The sequence below is a fragment of the Dendropsophus ebraccatus genome, chromosome 15 (assembly GCF_027789765.1).
Source record: "Dendropsophus ebraccatus isolate aDenEbr1 chromosome 15, aDenEbr1.pat, whole genome shotgun sequence".
Lineage (NCBI taxonomy): Eukaryota > Metazoa > Chordata > Amphibia > Anura > Hylidae > Dendropsophus > Dendropsophus ebraccatus.
The window spans coordinates 59,188,689-59,212,967 of record NC_091468.1 but is presented as its reverse complement, the minus strand read 5'-3'; the positions used below and the strand labels follow the sequence as shown (position 1 = coordinate 59,212,967).

Sequence of the window (24,279 nt, the reverse complement as noted above, 5' to 3'; positions counted from 1 at the left end):
AGTCCTAACTAGAGGAAGGACAGGCAGAGAGTCTGAGGTCCTATGATATGGTGGAGGACATACAGTAAGGGGAGGGGAAGAGGGTGAAAATAAAAATTCTTCCTTCCATGGCAAGCTGGTCATATAAGAATATGGGAACTGCAATAATTTTAACAAACACGAGAGGGTGCCAGAGCACTACACAAGTACTCAACTATAGTGTTAAATTAGCTAGATATGTAGTAATGACCATGTGTAGTTCCGAGCGTGATGCACTGAATCACTGCAGCCCGCACGGCAATACAATCTAAATGACAGAGCCTGCGGAAAATGCGCGCTCCTCTGCCATTGGCTCAGCAACTTAATTCATGCCTCCTGGACAAGAGGCCTAGTAAGGCCGGGCTAAAATAGAGACTTTGGCCGCCTCGGTCACTGTGAAAGCTCGTGGATGCAGCAGTTTAACTGCAGAGACCCGGAAGTGCCGAATCACCTGCCCGGGCTGCACAACACCTGGCAGAGGCAGTGCCCCACCGCCTGTAGTGCTAGATGCCGCGGTCCGGTAAGACGTCCTGGCGTCGTAGGGTGGGCGGGTGTTAAGGTGGGCCGTTGTGGGGTGGCTGGGCTGCCGTTGTGTTCATGGGCAGAGTGGCCGCGTGTGCTGCTTGTGGTGGCAGGTAATTTAAGGGGGCCGGTGGAGAAGCTGCAAGTAAGAGCAGGGCACCCACCAGGGAGAGGGGAGGGAGGTGGAGGGCTGCATATATGTGCACCTGTCCCTACCAGCTACTGCCACTATACAGGGATCCTTCCTTGATAAAATGCCCCTTAAGGGGAATAAAAAGGAAGGTGATCCCTGGGGGCAGAGGGGTCTGACATGGCGGGAAAGTGCAGGAGCAAGCTCTAGAGGGATGTGGTGGTGGGGGGCTCGGAGAGAAGAGAAGGGGGCCCCGAGGGAATGGGAGAGGGAAAATACTCATCTAGGCCCTTATACTCACCCTCTTGCTCCTTTTCTCTTCAGCTCCCCATTGAGACCAGCAGGGTAACCCCTTCAGTGTGCCGCTCACAGGAGGGGTCTGCTGGTATGGGGGGAGCACTTGCAGCAGTCTGGACAAACCTTGGGCTGGTGGGACAGAGAAGCCCGCTCCAGACTCATGTTACCGCTTGTCTTCTTGGAGCCAGGGGTGCTGGCAGCGCTCTGCTGCTCGCCCTGCTCGTTGGGGAAACAGGGAGACATGATAGTCTATGTTACCCACCTAAAAGGGAGGAAAAATAAAGTAAACTAAAATAATAAAAAGCAGATACCTGCATTAACTGCAGGAGTGTCTGCCTCCTACAGACACTAAGCTAAAACTGATTAGCTCAGGGCCTGCAGGCGGGGTATAGCCTGGTGGGAGGGGCCAACACTTTTTTTTTGCTTAGTGTCGCCCCCTAGTGGCACCAGCCTATACCCACTGTGTCTGTGTCCTCCAATGACATGAACGAGAAAATATGGTCATATGTTCCCACACAGTATTTTGGTCAGTATTTTGCAAGTAAAACCAGGGGTGGTGCCGACAAGCTAACCCCACGCATTCCGCTATGTCCCCATAGCTTTCTCAAGGGTATCTGACTAACAGAGGGTAGTAGGTGGTATATATAGGTCAAGACTGAAAATAGTAATCAAAACATGTACCAAAGTACCAAAACATACTACAAAGTACATAGTACATCTAGTACCAAAACAAAAGACATAACTGCTACGTAACAAATTTTCTAAAATATATAACAAAATTTGGCATAAATTGTCAATGTCATTAGGCTATAGAACTGGCATGACTGCATTAAGAAAAGTCAAAACTACTGTAAATTTGTATCTGTTAGTCAGAAGTGATACCTAAAACCATAATTCTGGAATAGAACATACCTGGAAAAAAATATTTTTCTTTTTAGAAAATCAAGGGAAAGGCGAGTGCATTGCTGCAGACTGTCGACTAGCTGCCCAGTAAAATACGAGTATAACTCATGGCACTGCTGTTACCAATAAATAAATTGAGAAATAAATAAACAAAACATATTCTATTGAAGGTACCCTGTCACCTCCAAAACACTTCCTAAACTTAAGTTACTAGTCGATAAATTTAACTTCTGCAATTTTTATCTTTCTACGTTCTTGCATTCCTTTGCTGTAATCCCACAAACAAAAGGCATCTAAGTAGTCCTCTCCATTACATTCTTGAGCTAAGTAGTCCTATGCATCAACATGACCGGTGTGCAGGCTTATGCCCCTATTCCACGAGTCGTTTGGAGGAGCAAACGAGCGCTATTAGCTATTCAACGCTATTCAACGCGGCGTCAGCGAGCGGGTGAGTGCGGGAGGGGCGGCGAGGAGCTGCTGGGGGGGCTGCCCGGGGGATCGCTGATCGTCCGGGCAGCCCATAGGATATAGCAGCGCCTGCTGCCGATGCTCCTATTCAACGAAGCGACGGCAGCAGATCGCTGCTATATCAGTCGCTTACTTTTCAACATGTTGAAAAACAAGCGACTGCAACGATCAGCCGACATGAACGATGTCGGCTGATCGTTGCACTCTATTCCACGGGACGAATATCGTTCGTAGCGGCTGATATTGGCCGAATACGAAAGATATTGCTCCTCTAAACGACCCGTGGAATAGGGCCTTTAGGCTATGTTCACACATGTCAAAAATAAAGAAAAGGCAGCCAATTTTGATATTTAAAAAAACGTCTGCTTTTGCAGCGATTTAACTGACTGCAATGTACTGAAGTCAAAGGGAAGACGGACATCCAATACACACGATGTATTGAATAACGGAAGTTTTTACAGCGGACATCAAAATATTGAACATGATCATTATTTTCAGACGTCTTTTGCAAACAGCTGAAGTTTTTTATTAGTTGTTCACACACAGTTTTTCTTTTGTCACTGTTTTTTTCTCCGTTTTTACTTTTAGATTCAGTAGACTTTTTAATTAAACCTCACCCAATGGCCAATAAGTAACCCCGAACTAGAATAATGTACCAACAGCCGTCATTGCACTAAGGGGAGGCCAGGCTGCTAAATGATGTCCGTTATTTTAGACGGATGTCATTTTAAAGGGAGCTGAAAAACCGTTGTGTGAACATAGCCTTTCGGAGGGGAAATGCAAAAGAGTAGAAAGATACAAATTACAGATTTGGAATCAGCATTGTTTATCCTATTAATAGACGACTGTAGTTTAGGGGTTGAGGGAGATGGGTTGAAGTTGACAGAGTCCCTATACTGCACAGATAGTATAATAAAATGGTGAAAATTCCACACACATGGCCACTTTTCCTAACAGTATTTAAATATTAAAAAATGACCGCATTTTATACCTATATCACGCAGTTTTTAGGTTTTATTTTATAGTGTGTAAACCTGACCTTAGATTATATTACCACACAGTTTATTTGCCCTTATTGAGGTTGACAAACATCTTGTTGAAATTTTTAAAGACATGGACTTTTCTTTATTTTCTCTATTTGGTCTTTTTCTTCTTATTGGCTAAAGATGGAGTTAGTAGTAAGAATACTGCTGCCATTACTTACATGGTCTATTTGTAATATTTTTACTTACTTATCACTTAATAAAAAAACGTTGATGTAAAAGTTAAAGTGAATGTACCATCAGGTACATCGCATCTTTCTTTTTACCGTAGCCACACAGCGCCAGGTTGGGTATCCCAGTGGCCCGTTTTTCTTTTTTAAAATGCTGTTCGAATATTGGTTCGGAGCACCAGGGCAGGCCTGCCGCCGCCCAATGTGATGAAATTCCCTCCCCTCTGTGATACAGCTCTATTAAAATGCAGATCACCGAGGGGAAGGGATATAGTCACACTGGAGGGTGGCAGGCCTGCCCCCAGTGCTCCGAGCTGGTGTTCAGGAAGTAACCAGTGACAGGTGCAGGAACCGGGCAGTGTTTCAAAAAAAGCACAACACCACCAGGATCTCCACATCATTGCTGAACGGCTACGGTAAAAAAAAAAAAAAAAAAGAACTGTACCTTATGGAACATTTGCTTTAAATACTAAGTGGGACATTTACTAAGGTTGCTCCAGGGAGAAGGCGCAGATTCTTGCTTCCTCCCTGGTGTACTGCAGACGTAACCACTGCTGGCCTGAGGGGCGAAAGGGGGGGCATAATAAGGTGGGGAGGAGGCATGTCCTCCTCCTGCTCCTCATTTATCAAGGTTTTTACCTGGAAACAGGTGTAAACCAGGCAAAAATCTACCACTGCTCCAGAGCAGCTGTAGACTTTTGTGCAATGCCTGCGCCTGGTGCAGGGCCAGACCGCTGTACTAAGTACTAAGCCAGTCTGAATAAATGTCCCCCTATAATACAAAAACAAAACAAATAATATGATTGCTAAGATCTCATTTCAGTGCTCTGAGGGCACAGAAAGAGTACAGTCAGCCATCCCTCGGATGACAATATATGATTCACTGTAAACCTGACATTAGGAGACAAGACTGGTAGAGCACCTTACTAAATTCTTCATCCTTCTCCTGTTCTTCAAAGGACTCTTCATATTCTTTGTCAGTAAAAGCAACATGTCTAGTTTCTGTTACAAAAACAGTGAAAGGAGACATCAGGATCCCTCAGTAATATGGGACCACCAATGACTTTAGGCCTGTAGACCTGATCACAGGTCAGCACACATACCACATTACAAATAAATTATTACATTTCTTACAAAATGCAAAATGTAAAATTAAGATATAAATTATTAAATCAAACTTTACTGCACTAACCAAGATTGGTAATTTTATTTTATTTACAGACAGTTTCTGTGTTTTTGCACTGGTATTTTTACAAAACTGATAACAGGAAATGCAGTCTTACTCGCCGTCACTTTTCAGTCCTTAAAGTGACACTGTCACCCCCTTTTTGCATTCTGACTTCTCTACACAGGTCTGAACAAATAGGTGCCCAAAATGTATGCAATCCTAACGCATAAAAGATACACAACAAACCAAAAATGGATCCACAAAAAATGCAGGACAGAATCTCTGCCATTCTATAAATACTTTTTGTATCATACTTGTTTGCCATCTAGTGGAGGTTGCCTGTATTGCAATACACCTATATATATTTCTTTCCATTTAGCACCTTGGTGTTTGTGCAATATATGACTAGGGTATACGGATTATATATATATATATATATATATATATATATTAGGTAGATGGACGGCACTGTGCTGGCTTAAAGTCAAAAAAACAGCTTCAAGCTGGTGGGTGCACGTCCCACAAAAGTCGATCCCCGACTCCTCTGGATAACCAAAATATGGACACGAGGACGGCACTCCAGTGGTGTATAGTGAAGATTTATTCACCCAATCACAATTAGCGACGTTTCGACTCAAGGCTTGAAAAAGACTCATGTTAGAGTCGAAACGTCGCTAATTGGGTGAATAAATCTTCACTATACACCACTGAAGTGCCGTCCTCGTGTCCATATTTTTATATATATATATATATATATGTCCCCTCACTGATTTTTTTTGTATATGGTTCTGTTTCATGTTCCTCATTTTTTTATGAATTTTATCTGATATGAATTATGTGAATAAAGATTAAATTAATATCTATTTTTGATTGTCCTGCAATTTTTTGGGATCCCGTTGTGGATCCATTCTCTACACAGGTGTAAAGGGTAAATTTAGCAGTTTTCATACCTTATTTTATATCATAAGTCAAGGTGCTTGTTCCAGTAAAAAGTGATCTTTTATCAACTGCAGATTATGCTAAGTGGGCGGGGCTTCACAGCAACAGCACCACTTTGCCCCACCCACAGCACCACCATTGGTCCCGCCCCTCTGTGACATCATCGACACATAGGCCCCGCCACCTCGACGCCCATTGGTATGGGCCAGTCTAGAGAGGGTGGGGCCTAAATCTTTAGGCCAGCCTGTTCCAATAGTCGGCGAGGGGGCAGGGCCTATGTGCCTTTGATGTCATGGAGGGGCGGGGCCAATGGCGGAGCTGTGAGCAGGGCTAAGTTGATAAAAGATCACTTTTTATTTGAACAAGCACCATGATGTAGAACTGCTAAATTTACCTTTAACACCTGTTTAGAGAAGTCAGAATGCAAAAAGGGGGTGACAGTGTCACTTTAAAGACCAGCAAAACATTTTTATGGGTTTGATTAGGCTAATATTTTTTAATGGAAGTCCAGTTTAACCATTCACTGAGTTACTGTACTGCTGGTGGGGTCACTGCACATACATTACATTACTTATCCTCTACTGATCCTGAGTTACATCCTGTATTATACTCCAGAGCTGCAATCACTATTCTGCTGGTGGAGTCCCTATTTACATCATTCTTGGCTAAATGCCATAAAACTACTGAAATTATAATGCAAGTAGTTGTTTTTTTACCTGTACACTTTTTTTTACCAGAACCTTTACCTTTCTTTTTGCTTTGCATCTTTTTATTTCTTGCATGTTTTGGTTCCCGCACAGGTTTAAAAATGCAAACTATCTCCTCCACGGCTTGTTCAATCTGTCCACTTCTGTGGTTCAGATAATGCGCCATCTCTTTTGTGTAAATCTAAACATACGGCACATCATAGGTCAGGTACAATCCTTCAGTACAATACAATAAATGGTTGTTAGCTTGTGCTAAGTTGTTTGTGTCAATTATTTGGTGCATTTCTTAACAGTGTGAGACAACGGTGTTACTAAATCCACAAATGATTAATCTCCAAAGTGAACATAATGCTGCTTTAAACGAGGCAAAAACTAAATGGGTGGAGCATAATTAAAGTGAGCAATTGTTACATATATCATTATTATAGTAAAATGTCTTTTATCACTAAGCCATATCTTACAGTTGTATGGGGTACTCTGGGCAAATACATTTTTTATATATTATTATATAATTTTTTTTATATAAATGTCTTATATCACCCAGCCCTATTTTACTGGTTAATAGGGTTACTCACGTACAACATAATAAACATGCTATTCTTACCTCACCACTTTCCCCTGGGGTCTTTCTACAACGTCTTCAGGTCCCCTATTGAACGCTCCCGACACCACTTCCAAGACGAAAGAGTCCTGTCAGTGAACCAAAGGCACTGTACAGTAGGAGGACCACGGAAGAGCAAAGTGGGGTAAGAAAAGCATGTTTATTATGTTCTATGCAAGGGCAGCAAACTATAGAAAGGTTTACATGGCCAGAGTACCCTTTTATGGTCTTACAGTCCCCCTCTCTCTTTCAGAACAGGATCAGAACTTCACCTGTTGGGCTCTAAAAGTACAGAACATGTATGATAGTTGCATGGGTATAAATGGTACATAAAGTAGTAGATATACATTACACTGGCAGATTTATCTGTGAGAAATACCTCATTACTAGCAAGCAAATTTTCTATTGTGGTTGGACCATCATCAGGCAGGGTTATCAATAAGGTCTCTGCAATATCCTCCAAGACTGCATCTATGCAATTTCTATTGATGTCATTCACCTGTGGATAAAAGATCCTGCAATGTTTGGAAGTTGGTATATACTTCAGTTTGCTAAACTAAATTTATTAAAAGCTGTGAACCTCTAAGAAACTGTGCCTCTTCCACAAGACTTTTTAAAATTGCATATGAAACACCAGTCAGAGTAAATCCCCACCACCCCATAATTTTTAAGTTTTTTTTGTCCTATTACTTTACATATGTCACTATGTGTCATATGTTCAATTTTTTCCAATCCCAGTTCCAAATAAAAGCATGGAATTACCATACTGCACTGTGAGCCAAACAATACACGATTACATTATGTTACATATTATATCAAGATAACATTCATATTACCTGATTTACAAGCTGACTTATTACTTGAAGATTGGTATCTAAATCTTCAAAAAAGCGATCAAGTGCAACAGATGCCCATGTTAAATTTAAGAGACCCATGTGCAGAACTGACTCCACCTAAAGTAAAGAAATAGAAACATGTGTGTATATATATATATATATATACACACACACACACACAGTCAAAAGACAAATCTCAAAGGGCTACCTGGAACCGAACCTCCAAAATAAAATAGGCAACAAAAACTTAAGGCCCTATTACACAGAATGATTATGGGGCGATATTGTCCGTTACAGCCAATAATCTTCCTGTGTAATAGGAAGCAACGATCAGCCGACATAAACGATGTCGGCTTATCATTGCAGTCGTTTGTCTTTCAACATGTTGAAAGAAAAAATGGCTTAGATAGCAACGACCTGCTGCCGTCACTCCTTGCAACAGGAGCAGCGGCAGCTGACCGCTGCTATCTGCTATGGGCTGCCCGGACGATCTAGCGATGTCCTGGGCAGCCCCCCGCGCCCCCGCTGCACTCACCCGCTCACTGCTGCCGTATGTTATAGTGGTGGCAGCGAGCGGTGAACGAGGAGTAAATGAGCGCTGACAGCGCTCACAGTCGCCCCATGTAATAGCGGTGGCAGCGAGCGGGGAACGAGGAGCAAATGAGCGCTAACAGCACTTGTTTGCTCCTCTAATCGCCTTGTGTAATAGGGATTTTAGTAAACAAATGTAACGCAAGTCAACTAGTACTGTGTCAATATACTGTGTCATAACATCCCACAGGAAACAGATGCTCAGCATAAAGTCTATGTAAGCGCCCATTTCCAGTTGGAGCAGGACACCACTGTATGTTATGAAAACACAGACAGCAATGCAGAGCTGGTGGCCTAGGACCCGGTAGCTGTAGGAGAAAAGGACAGATAAGTATACGGTACTGACATATCCATGTTTAAGTATCAATTTTTCCCTGACAACCTATTTATATCAAGATTATAGAAACAAAGAAACTTTGAAAATATTTTCACCTCCTCACCTTTCTTATTTTCCCAGATAACAGATCTGTATAGGTGGGGAGGATCTGACCACAAACCATCTCGTACTGTCTGACTAATTTCTGTTAGTATAAGAAAAACAAGAGATGATTAATTTATATAGCCTGCTCAGCCAATCAGTGACTGCAGCGGTGTCGTGCCCCAGTCACTGAATGGCTAAGCGGCGCATTCCTCAGCTGGGTGAAGTAGAATGAAGCACTACATAGGCACGGGGAATGGTAAATTTAGGTTCTTTATTATGTTTCCCCCACCCTCTCCTTCTTTAAATTTACATCAAAATCATCTAAAAATACATACAAAACTTGTATATAGATCTGTCCCTAAGGCAAGTTTCACACAAGTGTCTGGTCTGCCATTGTTATTATTTTATATTATACCTGTATAAGTATAATTGGGATCTACAATGCTGTCAGTTTAAACCTGTGTTTGGGCCAGTATATTTGGCTGCAATATGGGGCAAAGATACATATTCTAAAACTGGCCTTAGAAGAAGCAGCGGAATTAAGAACAACCAATGACATTTGCAAACAGCCTAACCTTAAGCTGGAGATGATTTGACTCAAGTTCGGCTTCTATTTTAAGAAATTCCTCAGCCTCTTGTGGAACCTCTAAACCCATCTTCAACATGCTTTTTGTTTCTTGCAAAATCACATAAAATTTCTGATCAAAATTAACCAATATCTTTTTGGTTTCAGGATGATGAACCAATAAATTTGCTTGCAGTGCTGCAACATAATAATAGATTAGATAGGCTATGTTCACACCACACACCCAAAAAATTAGCTGTACCCTCAAAATGTACCCTTGCGGTGTTTAAGGGGTTAATGGCGATCGGTGCAGCCTGTCATTAACGGTGAAGTAATTGCAGCTGGCCTCCACCTGCTATGAAGCATGCTCTGCTCCTGGGCGCGCTTCATAACAGGATATGCGCCCTGGACGTACGTGTATGCCCAGGGTCATCTGTTGACAGGCGGCCAGGGCATACAGGTACGTCCAGGGTGGTCTAGGTGTTTAAGACACACCCAAAGACCAATTAGTCCACCTAAACTAGAATAACGTGCCAACAGCCGTCACTGCACTGATGGGCGGCCAAACTGCGAAATTACGGATGTTATTTTTTTCTTTTCAAAAAAGGAGAGGGAAAAAAGTAGTGGGAACATGATAGTAACAAGAGCTGTATTTATTGGTCATAAATATTTTGTGTAGGGACACTCATGATCAGTGTTACTGGAGGAAGTTTAGGGGGAGCAGGGAGGGAGGGGTGTGAGAGAATATGCCCTCTCTGATTTGGTGTGCAAAAAATGTTTTTTTTTTCTTTTTGGAAAAGCTTTGATAAAAAAAAAGCTGATAATTTGTCAGCTACAATTCTAATTTCAACCTGCTGACACTGTTAGAAAGATGTTAGATCAGGGACACACATGGTACTTTTCATATACTGTATCTGCCTGTGAGCCCAGAACATAGGGAAATGCTTTTATTATACAGCAAGAAGAGTCATGAGCTCCTGAAATGCAACAATCTGTAACACCTCCTCCCTCCCCCTCCTATACCTGAACCTGTTTGGGATTCAACTTCCAAGTGTCAATCAAGCAGGAGCTTGCAACTATAGGCTGGGTTCACACTACGTATATTTCAGTCAGTATTGTGGTCCTCATATTGCAACCAAAACCAGGAGTGGATTAAATACACAGAAAGGATCTGTTCACACAATGGTGAAATTGAGTGGATGGCCGCCATTTAATGGCAAATATTTGCTGGTATTTTAAAACAACGGCTGTAGTATTGAAATAATGGCCTTTATTTACTGTTATATGGCGGCCATCCACTCAATTTCAACATTGTGTGAACATTTCTGTGTTTTCAATCCACTCCTGGTTTTGGTTGCAATATGAGGACCACAATACTGACTGAAATATACGTAGTGTGAACCCAGCCTATTAAAGGAGATTGGAAAAGCCTCTTTGACTCTTTGTGCCAGAGAATAAAGATATTTCCCTACATCCTGGGAGTACAAATGAATATATGAAATGTACAATGTGCCTCCTTATTATTACAGTTTTCTAATGTGTGCGTTTACATAGAGAGATTTATCTGACAGATTTTTGAAGCCAAAGCCAGGAAAGGATTTGAGAAGAAGTGAAGTCTCAGTCTTTCCTTTATGACCTGTTCCCTGTTTATAGTCTCTGTGTAAACGCACCATAAGTGTAAGAAGTTTGGAACATAAATTACAGCTGACAGATTCCCTTTTAATAAACTTGACTGGAAAATCACACATCTTTTGCCTGAAAAAAAGCAGGGACTCACCATCTTCCAGCTCTGTGGAGACGTCATTAAACCAAACTCTGTGCTGTAAAACTTCAAATTCCACCAACACATATGCAATCCTATTATAGAGCTGCATGGCAGCTTCACCCTCAGGGCTAGACAATATGTTAGAAGTGTTCTTTAAAGAAAGAGAAATGTAAAAAAAAACACATTATACACTATACACTGAGATCTGTCTGTCGCTGTCATCTTCTTCTCATCTTCTGCTGACGTCATGCAGATAATAAATGACCACTCAGCATAAACTTAGCATCCTGTCTACACTGTCTATAGGTCATTTCCTGACCACACGGCATGTCAGCGCAAGTTCAGAAGAAGATGACAGCGGCAGACAGCAGGTGGTATTTGCCACGGAGCAGGACGGGTAAGTATACAGCACTGTTCTGTCCCTTGCAGCATCATAAAATGGCCATTTAGACTGCACAACCCCTTTAATATATATATTATAATTCACATAATGTAAAATTGTACCTTCAGAGATGTGATTGGCTGATGTATCCTCCTAAACAGCTGTCTTGACCATAGGATCCGCCCAGCTACAGGAGGCATGCTCTTGACAACTGGAGGATCCTCCTTATAACATTCATAGACCTGAAGAAAGGTATATTAAATGGGTTATCCAGCGCTATAAAAAAATGGCCACTTTCTTCCAGAGACAGCACCACTCTTGTTTCCAGGTTGGGTGTCGGTTTTTTAATGCTGGGTTTACACGTAGCGATAATTCACCCGATCGTACAATAAACGATTTCGAAGTAATGTTTTGTTTTTTTTTTACGATCAGCGTTTAGACCGAACGATATATCGTACGGAAAAATCTTTTGCGAACGCTTAAGCCTATCTCACACATAGGTTAAATCGGTGAACGACTGTTTACACAGAATGATCTGGGAATTTTTTGCGAACGACGATTTAAGAACATGTTGTAAGATTAAAATGAACGATTTCTCGCTCGTCGATTGATCGTTGGCTGCGTTTACACGTACGATTATCATTCGAATTCGAACGATAATTGTTCCGTGTAAACGCAGCATAACTCAGTTCCATTAAAGTGAATGGAGCTTAATTGCAAAACACGCCTAAACTGTAGTCAAGAGTGGTGCTGTCTTGGGAAGAAAGTGGCCATGTTTTTGTAGCATTGGATAATCCCTTTAGGAGATTCAGCTAACTATACAGATTGAAATAAGAGCTTATAGGAAATAACAGACAGTATGTCGAGTGATCATGTGAAGAACTTATGTTAAGAGAAACAGGAATCTCCCGACATCACAGCTGATCCACTGCTTGGGATCTTGGAGCTATCTTGACTGCTTTTTCCTAAAATCCATAGCATCTTTAGTTTCCCATTCAGGGTTGTTCGAGGGATTATGTTTATAAACATAATATAGGTGTAACGCCTGGAGTAGTGGATCCACTGGACCGTCACTAGCGATAGCACTAACCTCACCAGGGAGCGGAGTCTAAGGGGCAGCTGGTTTTCACCAGAGCCCGCCGCAAGGCTACCCCTGGCTTGGTTGCTAGTGACGGCAGGCGAGGCGTGGCAGGAACAGTAGGCAGGAGATAGTGCAGGCAGAGGACTGTAGACGTGCTCGCAGGTGGCAGACAGGACTCAGGAACAATGGGAAGGCAGCGGGCAAGGACTAGGGACAAGGACTGAAGACAGGAACAAGGGACAAGGACTAAGGTCAGGAACAACAGGGAGCTGGGCCAAACGCTATGGGAAGCATGTAGAGGCTCCAACACCTGGAAGGGGGCAGAGCTGGAACTTATGGGGGAGTGATTGACATGTGGACCAATTAGGAGCGCACTGCCCCTTTAAATCTGAGACAGCCGGCAGCGCGCGCCCTAGGAGGCGGGGACGCGCTCGCCGGCCGGCACAGTGAGCGACAGGAGCGGAGGAAGGTGAGGCGCCCCCAGGGGCCGAACTAGCAGCAGCGCGGGGTCCCTGCACAAGGACCCCGGCCGCTGCATGGGGCAGGAGGAGGTTGCGGCGGTGGCCCAGAACACGGGGCCGTGACAATAGGGAAATATTTGTTTATAAATTTTGTTATGTTACTGCTTGAAATAAAACCTGTTTGTTAAAAAATACATTTGCATTGCCTCATGTTCTGATCCCTACAACTTTTTCTGTCTTTGGAACTGTGTGAGGGCTCTAATTTTGGGGTAGTTTGGACCTTTCAATCATTATTATTTAATCCTTTCTTGCATATGATGTGACCAAAAACCAGCAAAAGTCTGGCACAGAATATTTTTTATCATTTACTATATATATATATATATATATATATATATATACACACACACATATATAAAATTTTGGACCTTTGTGCATGTGACAATAATTAATGTATCATTTATAATTAGTGTATTAGATCAGATTACAGAGTATGGTCTGTGTGTTTGAATCCATTGTTTTCTGTATCGCTCTTGTGCCTTGTTTTAGTCTTGTTTCTAGTTCTTCGGTTTGTTCTAGGCTCTTTGGGGCACAGTTTACAATGTGCGGCCCTGGGATATGTCACGGAAAAGGCGCAGATTTTTGCATTTTCCGCGGCATACGCCAGGCAGCACGGGGAGGGTGATGGATATGGCTAAATGGAGGATTTAGCATGGTTTACATCTGGAAACAGATGTAAACCATAGCAGAAACATCTGTTTTATTATTATTCTTTCTGTGTTCATTTCTGTGTCTGGTCTTATGCTCTGTCTTTTTTCCACAGGTTGTTCTTTTTTGTTTCTGGTAGGTAAATCTGTTTTGGTATTTGATCTGTTTTCATCATTTTCTGCTTAATTCCTGACTACCATCATCATGTGTTTGATCCATCATCAATTTTATTATCCTAAATTCCTATCAGCTACTGGTGAGTTGTTGTCCCAGTTTGTTACCTGCCAGTATTGATACTGTATGTGCTTTGTAAGTTTTTCTTCTGGCTGCTTGTTATCCTATTCTGTTGTTCTGTAAGTTCTGGGGTATTAGAAAACTGTCCTCAATCTGAATAGCCTGCATTACATTTGAGAGCTATTATAATAAAGGGGTTGGCAACTTTGCACAATTTTAAAGCAAACTGTAATAATCATTTAGAGACTTACACACTAAGGGCCACATGTATCATCCTGCGAACGGATGATTTTCGGCGGAAAGTGCCGATTTGCGTATTATTTTATACGCAAATGGCCGATTTGCGAATATAATATTCGCAAATCGGCACTTTCCGCCGAGTACGCCAGGGGAGCGGCAAGGGGGCGTGTAGTGGGCGGAACGGAGGGCGCGGACTCAGAGTCCGTGCAATTTACCATCCGTTCCGCCCAAATATACGCTGAAAACCTACTCCAGTCTTCAGCTGGCGTAGGTTTTCGGCGGTGTGCAGTCCGCCTCTACATAAATCTCCGTAGCGCCGGAGCTGCGGGGGCATTTTTAAGTCCGGCGTAAAAAACGCAGGACTTAATAAATGCCCCCCTAAGTCTTCACTGCAGCTTGTTCTGCATATTTATGCCGCTACTCCCCTCAACAACACATCTCATGACATCCCTGGCTTTTGGAGATGGGCATACCAAAGTGTAGCTCCATTGCATGCCTTGCTAGGGAACCACATGATAAATAGCGGCGGCCAAACAATGTACACACGGACAAAACGCATAGAAGGAAATACATTTGTACTATACTATACAATGCAAAGTATAGGACTATGGTAACACTTGATATGACTGACTTACTGTTTTAGTGGCCTGAAGCACCTCCATGTAAAGCTGAAGAATACATTTAATAATACTTGGGATTTTGGATTTCAAGCAGGGGATATTCAACTTCTGAAACCTAGAGTTACAAGAAAAAGATGTATGCACTCTTCCAGCATGGTATAATGCACTTACAGGCTAAGTAACCACAACATTTTAATATTCCTTCTCTGTTTGAAATCTCAGGTAAAAGTCTGCTAGAATTTTCAGCCAAATTCAGATTCATTTTTTTGGTGCAAAATAGACCACAGCCATTTTTTGCATAAACCCTGCCCCTTTTTCATATCAGGTGGAAAAGTGTCTGATAGTGGGGGGAAAATATCCATGGCTGAGTGGGCTATCCATCAGCGGGTCAGGCATTTCACCCCAACTCTGTGGAAAATGCATTTCAGTGGGGGTCCCAGGGTCGTTCACGTGGCGCATCGTGGTCACGGGGAGAGGTAAGTAATGCTCACCCCTGCCGCCGGTCACCTTTAAATAAAGCATACTTCCCAAAGGGAACGATACTGTATAAGGACTGGCTGACAAGATGACTGAACTGAAGGGGAAATTAATTAGCAGCATACTGTATTTTATTAGGTTTATATAATGCTTTACATATTAGAAATATTACATATTATTTGGTGGAAAATCTATTAATCATTTTAAATAGGACAAACCTCGTCTAAGAACTGCTCTCAAAACATTCATTTAGTGGGTAATGTAAATCAGGTATTATTATATTGTGGTTAAAGCGACTCTGTACCCACAATCTGACCCTCCCAAACCACCTGGGGTATGAACCAGGGCTAATATAGGATGAGAAAGGCTGTTAACTTTGTCACAGCTCATCACATCTAACATCATACGGTAACTGTCTCAGTATATTAGTGTTTATTGCACTTTTGGGTGTGGTATAAATTTTTCAATTCGTATCAATAAAAGTTAGCTGTTATAGAGATTTTCCGATTTTACGCTGTTCTAGATCCAGGGGCTTACCTCTGTAGAAGTTGGACTGCCTCTTGTGGGGACCCGATCCTTCCAATACAATTACTCATAAATTCCTGAATCCGCTCCTAATCAGACAATCACATGACCATAAGTTATACTAACCGTTAAAGAACATATGTACATTACATTAAAGTAGAAAACAGACAATTTCAAACAAAAAGATATTTTCTATATGGCTTCTTAATTTTTACCTTTATTGGTAAAATCTAGTCATTAAAGGGGTTGTTTACTAAAAAAAAAAATCTAATTTCAAATCAACTGCTATCATAAAGTGCCTCAGATTCTACTTCTATTAAAAAATCTTCCAGTACTTATCAGCTGCTGTATGTCCTGGTGAAGTGGTCCATAAGTACTGGAAGACTTGAGATTTTTTAATAGAATTAAATTACAAATCTCTGGCACTTTCTGGCACCAACTGATTTGAAAGAATTTTTTTCCCGTAAACTACCACTTTAATATCAATAGGTAATACTGCGTCATAGCCCATTGTCCAAGAAGCTAAAATACCATCTTGCAATAAACGCTAAACAGCCTATTAGCGAGAGATAATTATAGCACTTGCTGATTATTGGGGGCCGACTAATGGCACCCTTACACTATTAAGAATTAATAGGGCTGTGGCAGGACATAAGGGGATCTGGACAGAGAACCATGACAGCCCCATTCAAATAAATGAGTTCTCAGCCCTCCAAAGTCCATATTACACAGCATGATAATGAGGGAGAAGCGAGTGGCAAACTGCTTGTTTCTCTGCCTGTACTATTACACACACTGACAGTAAGCGGGAAGCATCGGGAGGGGTGGACAGGACGTTCATTTGGGCTGCCCATTGAAGTTGGCAGTGGTCTGCTGCCGCCACTCCTATTACACGAAGTGGTACGCAGCAGACTGTCGTTGACATGATCGCGCTGTTTCAACATGTTGAAAGACCACAATCAGCCGACATTGTGCATGTCAGCTAATCGTAGTCTTTTAACAGGTCCTTTTAAACCAAGCCACTGTTGGCAGGAATGGCGGTAGTCGGACAACTATGGCCGATAATTGTTTCATGTAATAAGGTCTTAACGCTTAGTTTTTGGGCTGTTTTTAGACACATAAAGCAGTTCAAAAGCCCTTTCATTGATTTTAAATGAAAAAGGTCTCTTCACTCTAATTTTGTCAGTAATTGTTATGTAAGTGAATTTAATATAGCCAGGGGCATGGCTATAGGTTCACGGGCCCCCGGTGCTTGGAATAGACCCAACCCTCATCTATAGTCTTACAGATATGCTGTCTTCAATAAAGACACTCACATATATCCTTTTATTCACAGTGCAATAAGCTGCCACAAGAGGTAAGGCTCTGGCGGGATGAGTAGAGAGCTAAGTACAGGCTCCTGTAGACTTATGTACCAGTCTGGGCCTGGACCTAAATGTCTAGGAGCTATAATGCCAATCTTGCCCTGGCGATAGCTATAATTAGTAAAACCAATTCATTTTTACCTTTTGGTGAACAGGACAGGCAGATACCAAATTGAAAGGAATGGACTAACACACAGTACTTATTTCCTCTGCTCCCATCAGTGCAGCCTCTTGTTTTATGACTTTACTTCTCTGACCTCAAACCTGTGTAACACCTCTGCCCCTGTCAGTGCTTCTGCTCAGACCTCCATATACAGCTGAGCATTGGAGCTGAACTTAACTTGGTCAGACATAAGCAGTCAAACTTAAAGGAGAAGTCTTGCAAATTTTTTTATGAAAGTATTGTATTGCCTCCCAAAAGTTATACCAATATACATGTATTACGGGAAATGTTTATAAAGTGCTTTTTTTCCCTGCACTTACTACTGCATCAAGGCTTCACTTTCTGGATAACATGGTGAACAATCCAACAAGAAAGACAAAAAGTGATGGCACTGCCTGGCTCTCCACTAGATGGCACTCTATCTCTGGTTCAGGTATGTGGTGGTGCTCAATCCAAAATAAACATGCTGTATGAACAATAAATAAAGGATGAAAGGAGGCACTCACCAGCAGTGTATTCAGACGGGGTTCGTCAAAGCGGCACTAAGCCGCGAAACTGTGGTCACCCACCTTGTTTCCCCCGCTCCCCCTGCGCACAGCAATAAAAGCCGGATGGTCTGAATACACTGCTGGTGAGTGCCTCCTTTCATCCTTTATTCATTGTTCATAACATGGTGATGTCACTTCATGGGTAACATGGTGATGTCACTTCCTGGATAACATGGTGATGTCACGACCCGACTCCCAGAGCTATGTGGGCTGTGGCTGCTGGAGAGGATGATGGCAGAGGGATGCTCAGTGTCATTCCAGTGCCCTGTGTCCCTCAGTGTCCCTCTGCCATCATCCTCTCCAGCAGCCACACCCCGCAGAGCTCTGGGAGTTGGGTTGTGACATCACCATTTTATCCAGGAAGTGACATCACCATTTTATCCAGGAAGTGACATCACCATGTTATCAAGGAAGTGAAGCAGTAGTAAGTGCAGGAAAAAAAGCACTTTATGTGCATTTCCCATTATAAGTGTATATTGGTGATTTGTATAACTTTTGGGGGACAATACAATAATTTAATAAAAAATTTTGCCGGACTTCTTTAAAAATGTGAAGGGATCTCTATAGCTAAACCACTGAATAAAGCTAAATTTATACAGATTTTTATGCCTACCTCAACAGTTCTGAAAACTGTTGAAAGCAACAGAAATAAAAGGATTGATAGCGGTCACCAAAACTGAATTTAAGATATGTACTTTTTTGGGGAAAATTATTAGTGTCCATTTATGGCAATAAAGAAAATTTACTGGCCTTCTAGTCTTGCATCTATGCAACAACTAATGTAGCCATAAACCACAAATAACCCTACAACATATGGTTAGCACAACATTTATTTTCAACGGATATTCTGCTAATGTAGAACTACTTAAGGTTAATAAAACCTAAAGTATGTTTATGCTTATTCAAGCAGAACCAGATCTCCAATAAAATCTTATTTTAGAATAAGAGGAAACTAACGTTCAGAAGTTTTATTAACCTTAAGTAGATATAGCAGAACATTTTAATACATTTTATGTTTACCATATATTGTGAGTTATATGTGGTTTTTCTGCGATCTTGCTGGACAGGCATCAGAGGGGTGTCTAGAGATCCTTAAAGCGAATATTCCATAAGTACATTCACTTTAAGTTTTGCACATGAATAGAACAGCGCTGGTGCGGGGAAGCTGGTGGCGTGGTGATTTTTTGAACCACGGACCGTTTCCCGTGCATGTCGCCAGTCTCAGTAACAGACCGGCGCTGAGCGCAGGAACCGGGCCGTGATTCAAGAACAGGACTGTGGCACTGGCTTCCCCACGATGTTCTATTCATGTGCAAAGCTTAAAGTGCAGGTTCCGATGGTACATTTGCTTTCAAGTGTACCTGTCACCATTAAAAACTTTTGACATGTCAGATCTGAGAGTTAAAACCCATATCAATCAAATGAGCAGTATGTATCATATGTGTGTAAAAATAAGATACGCCTCATGGACTTACATTTTGAGGCCATTTTGACACGGACTGATCCAAGCTTTTGACATTGATCGCAACAGGTTATACTGCTGAGACCTACTGTGATCAGGAGATAAGCACGATCTGTTCCCCGGCCACTCTCTAATTCCGGCAATGTAGTTTTATAGGCCCATGTTTATCAAAGGGTGTAAAATATACACTGATGTAAACTGCCCGCAGCAACCAATCACAGTTCAGCTTTCATTTTACCAGAGCTGAAAACTGAGCTGTGATTGGTTGCTATGGGCAGTTTACACAAGTGTATATTTTACAAACTTTGATAAATCTCCCCCAAAGATTTAATTTGTCCAAATTTGTGGAAAAAACTGCTGGGAAGTGGATTGCGCTGCTGTCACTACCTCTCCTCAGCTATATATCTCCTAATCTCAGCAGGTCTCCTAATTTCAACATGTCAAAAGTTATTTTTAAAGACTGGTACTCCTTAACTCTAGACCAGTCATGTCAGACTCTGGCCCACAGTGCCATTATTTTTGGCCTGCTGAGCTTTTCCATTGGTGTATTAAATCCGGCCCGCCTGACGTTGCTTGGACTGGCTACCATATAAGAGACCATTGGGAGGGCTGGTTACTATACAAGAGACTATTTGGAGGGCTGGCTACTATATAAGACACTATTTGGAGGGCTGGCTACTATATAAGACACTATAGGGATGGCTGGCTACTGTATAAGACACTATTGGGAAGGCTGGCTACTATATAAGACAATATTGGGAAGGGCTGGCTTCTACATAAGAGACTATTGGGAAGAGCTGGCTATTATATAAAACTATGGTGGAGGGGTGCTACATGGGGCGCAATTATGGGATTACCTACTGCTTGAGGGATATAATGGGTAACTTTCATGTCGGGAAAATTACTTTAGGATAGGCAGTGCCAGGAACGCGCACGCTGCTCTGACAGTGCCAGAAACGCTGCATGCAATCTTCATTACATATCATGGTTGGCCCGAGACTTTTTACAATTTTTTAATTTTGGCCCACTGTGTATTTGACTTTGACACCCCTGCTCTAGACAGTCTAAAGCTATGTTCACAGTAAAAAAAAAATATCACTGTATTTATAAGTGTCATTAAAATGCCACAAAATAATGTATACTGTAGGCAAGCTTTATCATTCTGTCAAAGATCTGACACATTTCTGTCAAAAAAGCAATCAATCACAGTTCAAGTTTGACTTCTCAAAATGAAATGTGATTGGCTGCTAGCTGTCTGAGACAAAAATGTTTTGATTTTTTTTTTTATCTCAGACAGATTGATAAATCTGGGCCAGTGTGTAATCCATTTCATATTGCACTTAAGACCTTAACGCAACACCTAGTTACACAGAAACACAACAAAAATAGAAATAACCCATAAACACCATCACAAAAACTGTATGTAAAACCAACTTAATACTTTTTATTCAAATGTTGTATCTTACCTCAAAATCATTCATCTGCCCTATGAATTCTGTAAAACCAGCATCAAAATCTGTTTCCTTCATGTCTAAAACATTACAAGCTCTGTTTGTAAAGCTCTGAAAATTCTGTTTAAACTCTAAGTCAAAGCAATCAATTCCTTCAATGTTAGATTTGCATAAAGCTGAGTAGGTGAGCGCGATCCATAATATTTCTGTAATCTATATAAAAGAAAACACAATTGATTACTCTATTTTTTCTCAGGCAGTAGTTTATACACCTGCAGTATTATTGATATTATTATTTTTTTATTATTTTTATTATTATTGTTGTATTTTTAATGCACCTTTGATTCCAGACCACTGTACATATGATAAGGGGTTACCATACAGAATGTAACAAAATAAATTAAGTAAACTACATAAAGTATACAACAGACTGGTACATATGGATAGAGAACCCTACCTGTGAGGGTTACACTCTACAAGGTGAGGGGACAGTAGGGAGGGGGGCAGCTGAATATAGTGCAGTGAGATAGCAGGTTATTGTAGGTTTTAGCCTAATCTAAAGAGATAGGTATTTACATGATCGCGGAGGATCATGGCATGGATCACCTAGCTGGAGCCCCGCCACCACCGGAACGGATCGGCTCCACCCACCTCCGGCTGCAGAGATGACAGGAGAGCATGATGTGCTCTCCTATCATCGCATCTACTACTCACCTATTCCCCTGTACAGACCGGCTACACGCGCTCACTGAAAGTGGACGGGACTACGCTGCCAGGAGAAGGAGGCAGCATAGTCCAGGCCACTTCTGGTGAACATGAAGCCGGACGGTCCGGGGGAAAAGGTGAGTAGTAGATGCGATGACAGGAGAGCACATCATGCTCTCGTGTCATCTCTGCAGCAGGGCGGCGGGGGGGCTGATCCATGCCGCGATCCGCACTAGGACATGTCCTATTTTTTTTGCGGTATGGATTGCTGTGGAAGTCGCGGCACAGATCATGTGAATGGCTATCCGGATCTGCGACCAGGCACAAGAGATCAATTGAGCGCTGCACAGGATGCTGTCAAATTTTTGATGTAAAAAAAACCTGATCCGTTTTGATGTGTTTTTTTTTACAATGGAAGTCAATGGAAAAACGGATCAAAACGGATGCACACAAATGCATCCGTTTTTTGCAAAAACGCAGTGTGAACCCAGCCTTACATTAAAATATTGAAATAAACCGTGAAAGCACAATTTTTCAAAGAAAATAGACATAGATTATAACTAATTTGGCTATTATTAACTTTGGCACTAATGGCATATTCACAGGAACAGGATCTACTATAAATGCAGCACTCACCTCTGGGACACACACTTATTTTAAGGGCAGGGCCACCTCTCCATTTATTCTCTGTCTGGAAGTCCTGGAAACCTGATCACACAACATGAGGGTCAGGTGAACCCAACCCCATTCTACAGACATGTTGTGTCCCATTTATGTAATTTCATTTTTTTTTTTTGTAAAAACAAATACATGTCTTGTGTTATATACCTTATTTGTCCGTTCACAGAATGCTTCTAACTTTCCAAATATATAGATCTCCGAAACCTCAAAAGCTTTTTCATTCTGGATTTCACTGGATTTCTGTTTGCTGTAAAAACATCCCTGATACTCTCGAATCAGAATGTTGCATTCCTGAAGAAAAATAGAAGTTTACAAAAAAAGTCACATATTGCAAACCAAGGCTGTGGAGTCAGAGTCTGAGGAAGTTTTAGTTGGAGTCAGAAAAAATGTATCTACTCCAGCTTTTAAAAAAATTCCAGCTTTCAAAATGTCATTATTGAACTTATATGAATTTTATAAATATTCCTCATTAATATATTTTATGTTCTGTCAATCTAAGGCCCTTGTTTATAAAAAATAGAATTATATAAAACTTTCATGTGTGTGTTGGGATCAGACTACACTAACAGATATCTGACAGATTTTTACAGCCAAAGCCAGGAATGGATTTGAAGAGAGGAGACATCCATCCAGGTTTTATAAGGCTAAACCTGCCACTCACAGCGAATACGTCCATCAAACTAAGGTGTATAGGACTCTCCTGAACAACCACCGAATGTTGGTGGTGGTGAAAAGGGTCACGTGTGATAGAAAATCACAGCCAACCCCTTTGTTTCTGGAGAAATAAGCAGCAGGGAGAGCTCTCTCGCTGTGGCTTTCCCTTCCCCAAAGAGTATACCCCCCTCCCCATTCACACTTGATATCTCCCAGAGCAGATTTTAATCTCTCTAGGCTGAAGTTAAAGTGACACTGTCACCCCCTTTTTGCATTATGACTGCTCTACACAGGTATAAAGGGTAAATTTAGCAGTTTTCATCCGTCATGATGCTTGTTTGAGTAAAAAGTAATCTTTTATCATCTGGGATTGGGATACCTGGGCGGGGTTTCACTTAGTCACGCCCCTCTGTGACGTCATCACCACATATGCCCCACCCCCTCAGCAGCCATTGGAAGGGCTGGCCTAAAGGTCTAGGCCCCACCCCCACGAGATTGGCCCACACCAATGGTCGCTGAGGGGCGTGGCCTATGCGGCGATGACGTCATGGAGCGGGTGTGGCTAAGTGGCCGTGAAGCCCCGTCCAGGTATCCCAATCCCAGATGCTAAAAAAATCAATTTTTACTGGAACAAGCATCATGAGGTATGATAGAAAATTTAGGTATGAAAACTGCAAAATTCCCCCTTTACACCTGTGTAGAGACATCATAATGCAAAAAGGGGGTGACAGTGTCACTTTAACATAAACGCTCTCCTTGTTATATTGAGGAAAATCCTCCAGCATACTTTAATCTTTCAACAAACTTTCTATTAATTAGTACAGTGTGAGTACATGAGGAAAACACTATGTCTGGCCTCTGTATCTGGCATTGTTAGCATTTTTCCTTAGTGTATGCAAAATATTTAGTTTGTAGTGACTTCTTCAGGACACAGTGGCTGGAGACTAGCTGCATCCACTGCACACACAGAGAGGAGAAAATGCTTTATATCTTTGCCTTTGGGTCCTATTACACGGAGCGATTTTTAACGGTTAACTACTAGAGATGAGCGAAACGGGCGAGGTTCAGGGTTCGTATAAACATGGACTCTCTGCTTCTGATTCCTGCTGTCTGCCCGCTCCGTGGAGAGGGTGGATACAGCCTGAGGACCGCCTGGAAAACTGGGATACAGTCATAGCCATAGGCTGTATCCCAGTTTTCCAGGCGGTCCTCAGGCTGTATCCACCCTTTCCACGGAGCGGGCAGATAGCGGGAATCAGAAGCCGAGAGTTCAGGTTCATACAAACCCAAACCTCGGCCGGTTTGCTAATTTCTATTAACTACTAACAATAAACGATCGCCAAGCGAGATTGTTTGTCGTTCACCATATTACACAAAAC

The 24,279-nt window shown here is 41.9% G+C and overlaps 1 protein-coding gene across 13 annotated transcripts in view; it reads right to left on the bottom strand.

Moving 5' to 3' along the window:
* The window catches only part of DNAH8 (dynein axonemal heavy chain 8), a 176,269-nt gene that overhangs the window by 128,678 nt on the left and 23,312 nt on the right, over window positions 1-24,279 (bottom strand). For 12 of the 13 annotated variants that reach the window (XM_069954878.1, XM_069954875.1, XM_069954872.1 and 9 more), the window contains 13 exons: window positions 22,394-22,537; window positions 20,876-21,073; window positions 15,885-15,961; window positions 14,886-14,985; window positions 11,649-11,768; window positions 11,157-11,295; window positions 9,390-9,577; window positions 8,834-8,914; window positions 7,803-7,919; window positions 7,346-7,465; window positions 6,405-6,546; window positions 4,474-4,553; window positions 1,880-1,986 (listed from right to left, as the gene is read on the bottom strand). In XM_069954878.1, the coding sequence (XP_069810979.1) occupies window positions 1,880-1,986; window positions 4,474-4,553; window positions 6,405-6,546; window positions 7,346-7,465; window positions 7,803-7,919; window positions 8,834-8,914; window positions 9,390-9,577; window positions 11,157-11,295; window positions 11,649-11,768; window positions 14,886-14,985; window positions 15,885-15,961; window positions 20,876-21,073; window positions 22,394-22,537 (1,613 nt within the window). The remainder of the gene's footprint in view (window positions 1-1,879; window positions 1,987-4,473; window positions 4,554-6,404; window positions 6,547-7,345; window positions 7,466-7,802; window positions 7,920-8,833; window positions 8,915-9,389; window positions 9,578-11,156; window positions 11,296-11,648; window positions 11,769-14,885; window positions 14,986-15,884; window positions 15,962-20,875; window positions 21,074-22,393; window positions 22,538-24,279) is intronic. The other variant, XM_069954879.1, reaches the window with a different exon arrangement.